At 42.9% G+C, this 11,350-nt stretch overlaps 1 protein-coding gene across 1 annotated transcript; it reads right to left on the reverse strand.

Annotated features, from left to right (window-relative positions):
• Positions 1-1,912: 1,912 nt before the first annotated feature.
• tmem116 (transmembrane protein 116) lies at positions 1,913-11,157 on the reverse strand. Its single transcript, XM_007541801.2, has 11 exons — positions 10,413-11,157; positions 8,305-8,351; positions 7,446-7,506; positions 7,233-7,364; positions 5,048-5,152; positions 4,394-4,443; positions 4,224-4,307; positions 4,016-4,151; positions 3,632-3,776; positions 3,459-3,538; positions 1,913-2,367 (listed from the first exon to the last, which is right to left on the reverse strand). Exons 1-11 carry the CDS (start codon positions 10,485-10,487, stop codon positions 2,212-2,214), a joined length of 1,071 nt encoding a protein of 356 aa, XP_007541863.1. The 5' UTR covers positions 10,488-11,157; the 3' UTR covers positions 1,913-2,211.
• Between the last annotated feature and the right edge of the window lie 193 nt (positions 11,158-11,350).

The raw sequence follows: 11,350 nt of genomic DNA on the forward strand, positions 1-11,350 counted from the left end.
CTAAGTAATTCAGTAAAGTAGGAGCGGTAGCTAATCTAGTTTTTTTAGTGTTAAATCCTAAAACATGTTGGCAGTTGCATAGCGTGGAGAATACCTCTTTCCCTTTGCTGTGGATCATAGCACGAAATCAATACCTACATTTCTAAGTTTCACTGAGTTAACGCGGCTACGGATGACATGTAAAAGGTTAGTCTTTTTGCCCGTCGTAAGTCAGTGGCTCACCAGCAATGAACGTCACTGTTCTGAACATCTTATGTTCTGGAAACTACTTAGTACCTGGTCCAATAGGGTCCAACAGGGACGAACCGGGACCAACAGGGCCTGTGACTCCAGCTACGGTCATGTTTCCATCCTCTGACTCAACTTTCAACTAAAATTCACTTTAAAAACAAAAATTTTGTTTTTGTTGAATTTTCTCTAAGCTCAGAGGTATTCATACCCCTGTAAGATTTAGATTTAAATTATTTTCAATCAACCGAGAAGTTTGTCAAAATAAAACAATGTTAGAAAATCTCTTATTTAAACGGCATCTTAAAAAGTATTTACAGCAGAACGTGACACGCAGCGTGTCCGGCAGGGGGCGCCCTGAGCTGCGGACTGCTCACTGAAAGCCGCAGAGCTCTGCGGGTCCGCAGCCAGACCTGAGGGGCCGGGTGCGTCTCATCTGTCCGGCAGGTGGAGGGAAGAAACTCTGGTTCCGGTCAGCCCGGGTCCAGACGGACAGAACCAACAGAGATCGGTTTGGTTCAGAAGCTGCAGGCTGCGGGTCTCTGAGGTTCCCGTTTCATTATTTAGGTCAAAATATCTGAATTTTGTTTCCAGGATGGCGAGCAGAGGAAGAGAAGAGCCGCTGCTCTCTGATGGAAACAGGTTGGGGAGGGGCAGCCGGCTCTGAGTAAAAAACACCGTACAGGAATTAAAATGTGAAAAAAATTAAACTTTATCAAACTGTAATAAAAAAAATGTTTTGAGAGTAATTTACGATATCTATAGTTTCAGTTTTCAATTTATTTTCTTTTAATCTTTTCTGATTTTTTCTTAAAGAATTATTTCATCTTTTATTTTCTAGTTGCATTTTTTCAAATTATTTTTTGAAATTTTAATTTCTAAAATTTGTCATTTTAAATCTTTTCTTTTTCAGGTTATTTTTCCATTTTATCTTAATTGTTTTCAATGTATTGTTTAATTTATATTTTCTATTTGTTTTTGAGACATTGCTCAGTAACCTCCAGCGCCACCTGCAGGCTCCTGGTTTCACATCATTTCATTTTTTTCCTGATTCTCCAGCAGAAACGGCTGATTGCCCAGAGCGGCTCGGCTGTGGGGGCGGATAATATATCACCAACTGTTTATGCAACAATAAGCATGTCAGCATGAACATTGTTGGGATTTTTTTCCATCTTTAACCAACGACAAGTCAGACTTTTTACAGTTCATTTGATCTTTTAAATCTATTTTCCATCAATAATTTTTGTAATTTTTATTAGTTCTGAAACATAAAAATGACAAAATGACTTTTCTTTAAATTACAAAAATAAAGTGATAATTTTATTAGCATAAAGTCTTAACGAGAGAATAAAGTTAAAATAATAAAACATAACGAGAAAGCCAGAACAGTAAAGTAAAAATAATAATAAAGTTTTAAAAACACAAGAATGAAATGTAAAACAAGTTGAAAGAGTGAAAATAAAATCTGAATAAATTTTACATTCAGTTGATTGTTGGGATTTTAAAATTTTCAAATAGTTTGACTTTTTCCAGTTCACTTTTTTTCTTGTGTTGCATCAATTTCTTCAAAGCTTAATAATCATTTTTATTTATTCTGCCAACTTTCAGAAAGAAAATCAGCAAAATAAATGAAACAAGATTAAAAATCTAAATTTAAACCAGTTTGTAAAAACCTTTCAGATGATTTCTGATCACTGAAGCAACTTTATTAGCTGGAAAACTTCAAAATAAAAGCATTTCAACCCAGACTGATGATTTCACTTCCTAAGGTCAGAGGTCGCTGACAGACTGAGTAACCATTCTCAACCCCCCTTTGCTCTTCCTCTTCCTCTTTTCTCGCCTCGGTGGTTCAGGACCAGAGGTGGAAGATGCAGCCGCGGAGTTTTTCCTCTGGTGGAAAGCGAAAGTTAACGCCTCAAGTCTCTGTGGCAGAAAGCAGCAGAAAAGCCCCCACCCCCACCCGCTGCTGAGCCGCTCGCCCCCTCAGGTGAGATAGCTCCTGGTCTGCTGGGAGCGCAGCAGCGGCGTCTGCGTGTCCACGTCTCTGGAGAAGAAGGACAGACCGGCGCGGCGGAGGTGCAGGCGCGTCCAGCCGTACACCAGACAGTTGAGGAAACCCTGAGAGGCCGAAGTGAAAGCCTGGAAAATACACACCGTCACTTTAAGAACAGAAACAGGAACAAAAGCAACACAAAGCAACTACACCGACACAAAGTGACCTTAGAGAGGCAGCATCAGGTGTTTTCACTTTCTAACTATAAAAATATCAAAAATGACTTGAAATAAATTTGACTTCCTGATTCAAATGCTTGAAATTGGGTCTCTGTGCCTTTAAGAAGCTCCGGCTCTTTCTGAAGCCCACCCAGGTGTTTTAACAGCTGAATGGTTGTCATAGAGATCAGAGGACCAAGTACGTTTCTGATGAGCAATAATTATAACATGATGGAAAATCTGACACTGGCCCTTTAAAATCACCAAAACATCACTGGATTAAAACGTGAAGCCTGATCAGTCGGAGCTCCAGGTACCGGCCCGGAGCGACCCGGTCGGCCCGGAGCGACCCGGTCGGCCCGGAGCGTGGCGCGCTGACCTCGGATATGTAGAGGCAGACGCCTGCCACACCGTGACCCGTCGACGGCTTCGCCACCCGCAGGAACGCCAGCGCCACGGCTGAAACAGAACGCACAGAGTGAACGAGACGCGGTCGCCCCTAGCAACAGCCACGCTGAGCGGCGAGTGACACGGATCAGAACCGGAACAAACCTGGACCCCAGCAGAACACAAACACCAGCGGGTACAGCAGCATCCGCAGGTCCATCACCCGGAACAAGGCCCGCTGCTCGTTGCCCAGGTAACCGCAGGACGTCACCGCCCGCCGGTAGACGCACCGCGCCTTGACCACCAGAACCTGGATCAGAATCAGAACCAGCCTTAATCGTCATCGTACAGAAGCACAATGAAACTGGTTTCAGTACAGCCAATCCAAAACAAGCGTCATAAGACCTGAGTGGACGGGTCAGGACCCGGGTCAGAGGTCAGCTTCCCCTCATTAACAGGGTGAATGAAGCCTTGAAACCCGGTCCTCNAAAATCTGACACTGGCCCTTTAAAATCACCAAAACATCACTGGATTAAAACGTGAAGCCTGATCAGTCGGAGCTCCAGGTACCGGCCCGGAGCGACCCGGTCGGCCCGGAGCGACCCGGTCGGCCCGGAGCGTGGCGCGCTGACCTCGGATATGTAGAGGCAGACGCCTGCCACACCGTGACCCGTCGACGGCTTCGCCACCCGCAGGAACGCCAGCGCCACGGCTGAAACGGAACGCACAGAGTGAACGAGACGCGGTCGCCCCTAGCAACAGCCACGCTGAGTGGCGAGTGACACGGATCAGAACCGGGACAAACCTGGACCCCAGCAGAACACAAACACCAGCGGGTACAGCAGCATCCGCAGGTCCATCACCCGGAACAAGGCCCGCTGCTCGTTGCCCAGGTAACCGCAGGACGTCACCGCCCGCCGGTAGACGCACCGCGCCTTGACCACCAGAACCTGGATCAGAATCAGAACCAGCCTTAATCGTCATCGTACAGAAGCACAATGAAACTGGTTTCAGTACAGCCAATCCAAAACAAGCGTCATAAGACCTGAGTGGACGGGTCAGGACCCGGGTCAGAGGTCAGCTTCCCCTCATTAACAGGGTGAATGAAGCCTTGAAACCCGGTCCTCTCTCTGGAGACAGTTTACCCCTCTAGACCCTGTTTACCCCTCTAGTTTACCCCTCAGCTCACCGTGATGCCCAGCAGGGTGAGGAGGAAGCTGCTGAGGAAGACTCCGATCTGGTAGGTGTGCAGGAAGCTGCAGCTGCGGCTGAGGTGCTGCTGGTCCGGCCGCAGGAACAGCGCTCCGGTGTGCATCAGCAGACACCTGCTCCACAAGCACAGCGTCAGCTCCTGACAGCAGCGCCGCTGCGCTAACCTGTCTCAGGTGAGGCCTCACCTGTAGGGCTCACTGAAGTTGACCTGGCAGTGGCCGACGTTCCCTTGTACGAACACCGGGACCATGAGCAGAGCCGGAACCAGACTGAAACGGGAGAAACGGGTCAGCGGGGTGAGAGCAGTCCAGGTGAGGTCCAGGTTCACCTGCTGCTGGTCTCAGCATGTTCTCACCTTGACAACACAGCAATCATTTTAGCTTTCAGCGACACCGTGTTGGAAAACTGAGGAAAGAAAAGATGCCAAGATTCAGAACCTCATCCAGGAACCAACAAGATGTTTAAATTGCCGGCTTGATTAATAGCAAAATATGGAGATAAACATTTTAAAGACTGTTTGCTTCTTTAATAATAACACTTCATGTGAAATTTTTAGCTTCAGAAATCCTCTTCCTAAAGGCTAAACCAAGTTAAGACATTTACAACCTTTCCTTTTAATATTATTTAAGGAATAGAAAGGCAACTTAACATAAAGCTACTCTATGTCAATATAAATGAGTTGAACAGAGCAAAGCTAACGTAATGTTTAGATAAAATGTGTTCAACTGTTATGAGATATCCAGTATCTCATAGTTACAACTTTAAAACTTCAAATTATGACTTCCTGTTGGGCTCTTATTTTTTTTCTTTCATGACAGAAATGGCCTTCCATAGAAGCAGATAGTTCTGATTTCACCTCAAACAGAAGAAGATAGAAAACAGTTTAAGATTTACAGAAACAATAAAATAAAAGTTATGTTGAATCTTAATGGATGTTTAATGACGCCTCTGTGAGCTACAGTTCAGCATGGCTACCATATAACCATGGCTACCATATAACCATGGCTACCTGTATGGAGTAGCCGCTGAAGCAGCTGTTGAACTTCTCTCTGGTCAGCGTGTAAAGGTTCCACACGTAGTTCAGCGTGAAGAAGAAGGACGCCATGTACAGAATCTGAAACAGAACAAAACGGTCCGTCTGGTTCTGACAGTAACGGGTTAAACCAGCAGCTCAAACGGACAATAGAATAGGTCAGGCGTGTTTTTGTGTCCTGGTTCTGCTGCTCCATTTCCTCCTCAGTGACCCAGTTCAGGATGAGTTCTGGTTGTTTGAGCCAAACGGGCCGGATCGGACCAGAACATTTACGCAGATGAAGCTGTGACGAAGAGCCACATCCTCCTGGGCCCACCATCTCTCACCTACTTCCTGCCCTAAAGGTTCAGTTCAGGTTCTGTTGTCCCGCTCGCTTTCTAACTTGGAAATGCATCACGTGATGTGAAAATGCTGTCATGGCTTTGAAAGCGCTCTGGGTTTCACATCAGCATCTAAACCCAAACCGCGAAATACCGGAGCGGAAAGAGGAACCGCCGGTCCCAGACTCAGACAAACCCGGTTTTACCAACAGGCAACAAATCAGGACAAAATGAAGGAACAAGCCAACAAAGATGAACTCAGCAAGTGAGCTTCTTAAAACAGGACCGAGTCGAAACGATCTAAGTACAACACGCAAAATATAACTGTATTTATATGTTTACAGTGATAAACTTTTGTCTTCTTACTTGGTCTGTCTGCCGTACTTATTTTTTATTTCCTTTTTAAGTTTAAGAGAAAAACCGAGGGTTAGAAATTGGAGAAACTCGTTATCTAGCTAGCTTTGCTGCACTTAGCGCAGTTGTTTACGCATGCGCAGTGAGTGTTAGACTTCTCCTTCTTCTTCTTTGTTAAAATGGCGGTTGGCAAACAAGTAAAGGGACCATTACCGCCACCAACTGGTAAGGCCAACCTGTACATCAATTAAGTGACGGGTATTTTATTTTAAAATGACGTGATAAATGACGGGCTGACGTGTTTTTCATGTCATGTGATCTACCCACGTTGTCTTTGTGACCCACTATTGACCTCAGAGGATTTATCAGCTGGGTTTAAGCCAGATGTAAAACTCAAACCTGCTGCTGCGGTGGGAAAACCCCCAGACAGCAGCTTCCAGTTCAGCTCCTGGTGTCAAAAATAAAACCTGAAAACAGAAGACACTAAACTTTACTTTCAGAGGAACTTCTTAAAGCTGAAAACAGAATGTTTATGCTTTTATATGAGAAAAACAGCATGTTCTCCAGCCTCTAGGTTCTCACAAACTGAATCTGAATCAATTTGATCCACTTTGAACTTTATTTTTACACCTGGTTGAACTGACCTTTTCTCATTCTGCTACTTTCTCCTACTGCTCTCCGATTTGATTTATTTGCTGTTATTTCAACTTAGAGATGATTATCTGTTGTACCATTTATCATTTATTTTGTTATAAATGATCAACTTTGATCTACTGTTAGGATAAATTTCAGTTACTGATAAATAATAAATAAATGTTATTTTTACTTTTATTTCATCTTAGTTTAGTGATATGAATCACACTTTTTATTTTTATGTAAGTGGAGTCTTGAAGGATCCTGTTTTATGTGTTTTTCCAAGAACAATAATCATGTTTGTAGTTCAGTTACCTAAAAAATAAGTGATATAGTTATTTTTTTATCTTAATTTTTATCATTATCACAATAATAACACAAAGTAATAACCTTAATTTAACTTTATGATTTCTGAGTTGTTTTCTCTCTATGAAAGATGTTGTGAATTGGCACCAAAGAAATAAACTGAATTCAACTGATTTTAAACTTGTTTGGTTCCTTTGCACGTTTCCATGTTTTATTCACAGATAAAATTAGAAACCATGAAGGTTTTTTCTTCAACTTTCATTGAAACCAAACAATTTTTGAGTTGAATCCACTGAAATATTTCTGTGTCAGTGTTTGTGTCCCAGACTGAGTCCAGCCGTGAGTTTCTGTGGGAAACAGCAGCTGGTTCTGATGCTGTTCGTGTCCAGGCTGCGGTTTCTCTCTGCTGTTTGAGGAAGCTGAGATTTTCTAACAGTGAAGGCTTTGAGGAGGAAAGAGGAGCCACTTCCTGATAAAACTCATGGAAATCCCTCAAACTTCCCCAGAAAGCCCGTCAGACTCCCCCAGAGCGGCGGCGCGGCCGTTACCTGCTCCACGGTGTGCAGGTTGTAGCAGAGCGCGCTCAGGTGGTCGCAGCGCTGAGAGTAGAGGATGGCGCCGATCAGCCAGCAGGTGGCGAGCAGCAGGTCCGCCACGCTCAGCTGGAACAGAGGCTGCAGCTGCAAACAGGACAGCAGCAGTCAGACACCTGACCTCTGACCCCAAAGGACAGCTGGACGCAACCATATGATGCGACTGACCTCGGGCGTCTGACCGAGTCTGGGAATAATCAGGGAGATGATGGAGCCGGAACCAACAATGCTGCAAATATTCAGAGAAAATGTTTAAAAACTGTCTGAATTATTATTCAGAGCATTAAAAACACAAACACATTCTACAATAAAATCATTCCTGAATAATTTTGGCCAAAATAGCCGATAAATAGTTGTAAAATGTAAATGTCATTTAAAAGGCCAGTTGTAGAAGGTTTTCCTGTTTTCATGCATAAAATGTACAATTTAAGGAGAAACAACTCAAAGCAAAGCTGAAATAAATGTCTAAGAAATTAGCTAAGATTTTAAGATTCTTTCAAAATATTTTCTAAGGTAAAAACAAGCTAAGCTAAGCTAGCTTTAGCTAAACAAAGGCAAATCAAGCTAAGCTAAATTAAATGAAACCAAGATAAACTAAACTAACAGCTATCTGCACAAAGAGGAACTTTGTTTTTTTGTCAGTAGGTTACACATTTTGTGCTTTTTAAAGTAATTTACTATAAACTTTAAATCTTTAATTAAAATGTATGAAATATAAAAACAAAAATAAAGTTGTTTTATTTAAAAATCTGTTAAAGACCTTTGCTTCTCATCTACCTCTGCACCAAGGTGGCATTTCATCTAAACTGTGTTCATCGCCATGGAAACGTCACCTTGACAAACCAGAACCAGAACCGGATCAAGAAGTCCAGAACTAAAATTAGCTGGGGTTTTCAAAGCAATATTTTCCTCAGTTTTAGCCTAAAATCTCCTCCTTTCTGAAATGTCAATGCAGAAACAAATAAATGTCATTTTAAACTGAACAGAGAAGGAAACCACCGAGGAGGATGAGGAAGCCGGAACCAACCTGAACGAGGCCATGATGAGCTGGATCCACCGGACGGCTTCGTACACCTGCAGGGGGAAACAACACGTTCAACCCGCCGCTGCAACCCGACCAGAACCGAGCAGAACGGACCACAGCCGACCAAGGGTGTAAATCCCACCTCATTATTGGGGGGGGGGGACCATAAACAGGGAAAATGTTAAGAGCAATTTTGGGGGGGTCGGCAAAGTTACAGTCAAATGTGGTTTAAATTTTTGTTCAAGCTGCACCACCAAAAATGACTAGTAAGTAGCAATGAATAACAAAAGTGTTTTTCTCAGTGAACAACCTGCTGAGACCCACAGAAGTCAAACTAAGATTCAAATGTTGCTTAGATCTGAGTTTGGTTCAAAGATCTAATCTCTGCTACACCTTTACAAAAACTTAAGGCTCTAAATGAAAAAGTTTTAATAAGTAACTACACTTAATAAATGTGCTCATAAATATTGATTTATTGCAGTTTTTGTTGATACAAATCATGTGTTATTTAAATTATAACTTAAGTTGCTTTGAACCTTAATTTTTTTTGGGGGGGCAGGGGGAATTCATGTTAAAACCTATAAATATGTGGAAATTGAATATCTGGGAAGTATCATAACTTAAACATAAAGGTCAGCACCAGTTTTCCAGAAAAATATTCAGGTTTTATTTTGTGGTTTTAAAGGCTCTACGTTGAAGATGGTAAGAAATAAAGTCATACTTTATTATTTTTCCTGCCAGCTGCAGTCGCCCCTCTGCTCTCGGCTCCCATACTGAGCTATCGGCTAATGCTAACGCTCAGCCGCTCCCGTTTCAAACTCTTCTTATTAAAGAGTTAGAGAGCTAAATGTAATTGAAATATTGGCTACCTTCGACAGAAAAAGGAGCGAAGTCTATGAAAGCAATGTAGCAGTTTAGCTAGCTTTGATTTCCAAGGCATAAGGAGGCATTTTATCACGATTCATCCAAAGTAATGAAATAACAAACTGCGGACTGATTTTTATTAACGTGTTTCACTCTGTTGAGCAGTGAAAGTAAATAAAACGTGTTACATGTCTTTTGCTTTAACTATTTACTTACTGGAGGGTTTTTTGTTAATGCTGCAGAGCCGCAGCTAACAGCTAGCTCCTCCCTTAGCGGATCTAACGGAGCCTGTACCGATCAGCAGCTGTTGCTCCTCCTACACTTTGGACTGAACCATTGTTCTAACAATGATGGGGGGACTTAAAAATAATTCTTGTTTTTTTTCTTAGATGAATGGCAGATTTACTTCGTTCTTTGTTTCTATTGCTTTTTATATATTTATATTGTTTAAATACAAGGGTTTTTTCATGATTTCTTTGGGGGGGACAACTCTAGACTTTTCCAAGATTTGGGGGGTCCGGACCCCCCGACCCCCGACCTCCCGGGATTTAGGCCTATGCAGCCGACCAGAACCGACCAGAACCGATGCTGATGCTGATAAATATGGAGCTTCTCTTCACCTCCCAAACAGTTCATCTCACACAAATATTAACATAAATATAAAATTGGCAAGGTAAATATAAATTTATAGATAAATAGAGCGTGATATAAATAGAGCTAAATAAATTAAATGTTAAGTGAGCTAAACGTTTAGTTACATATTTAATTCGATAACTAAACTATAGCTAGCTCACAAACTACTTTCATCGCTAACTTTATATTTAAGTTGCAAACCAGCGGTCCCGGTTCGATTCCCTGGGAATCCTGATAACGTCATCAGAGCCTGTCAGTCTGCGCGGAGGGAATAATAACCCACACGCCCCACGGCGTTAAAACTACTAAAATAAACGAAAAGATGAAAAGAAACAGTTCATTACATGTTTATAGAGTTTCTACACAAATGACAGAACAATATGAAAAAAAAATCCACAATTTAAGGAAATAAAATTACTGAATTTTCAAAAATTTAAATTTTATGTTCCAAAAATCAAATGGAAAAACTTCCTTTTTCCAGATGCAACTAAAATAATGAGCGTTTTTGCTCCTTTTTCCAGATTATTTTGCAGCTTTTAGAGCAGAAGTGATTGAATGAGGGAGTGAAACGGAGCGATATGATTAAATCTCCACATGAAATCAACGGGACTCACCTGGGTCCAGTCCACGGCCGCCGTGGTGTTGGCCTCCGGGCTGCGGGGGAGGCTCAGCGTCAGCGGGGGCAGCATGCTGGCAGGATGGGGTCTCTGGAGGAGCAGAACCTGAACTGGAACTGGGGATCAGCCGCAGGTCTTTATCCGGCGGGGGAGCGGGGCTTAGCCGCGTTAACCCCGCCCACCTGGCGGAGCTGCAGGTTCGTCTCCGGCGTTAGGAGGTAGATACTGGTTTTCTATCGACTCTCTGATTGGATCAAAGCCGTGCTTCAGCTCCCATCAGGAGGTTCTGACTTCTTCTGGAAACAAACCCGAACCACAGAGTTACTGTGAAAACGGATCATTTAATGAACCGAAACATCTCTGCTGGCGCCCCCTGCTGGAGGAAATCCCGACCAACTTCTGCCCTCATCAGTTCCTGTTTCCATCAGGACGGAATCTCTTCTCAGTGAATCTGAACTCAGCCTGGTGATGGTTTCCATTGCAGTCCTTCCATGTTGTTTTTTCTAATATTCATCACATTTGGGTTTAAAAATGAGTTTCTAGTCTGGAAGGAACAGAAACTAGTGAAGCTTGGTGAGAAACTAAACATTTCAGAAACTTTAGCTGCTTTTCTGCCTGGAGGTTAACTCTGGGAGATCCAAGCAAACGTTACCAGATCTGAAATCAGCCGCCATCTGACGTCATTTTGGGAACATTAATAATAATTTTAGATGGTCTGGTCAACCCGGTTCTACTGGAACCAGAACTCCATCATCTGCTGGGCGCTGCACCAAGAACCACTGAAGGAAACGACACAAAAACCTCTGAAGACACTGAGAGCAACTTCCTTCTTCACCAGGTGGAAACAAGATGGAGGATTTTAGCAGATGGAGGATTTCCCTTTAGTTTTTGGCTAAAGACCAGGAGACATTTATGCTGCTGGTTGGATTTACCCA

Source organism: Poecilia formosa, unplaced genomic scaffold (assembly GCF_000485575.1).
Source record: "Poecilia formosa unplaced genomic scaffold, Poecilia_formosa-5.1.2 Scaffold634, whole genome shotgun sequence".
NCBI classification, from domain to species: Eukaryota; Metazoa; Chordata; class Actinopteri; order Cyprinodontiformes; family Poeciliidae; genus Poecilia; species Poecilia formosa.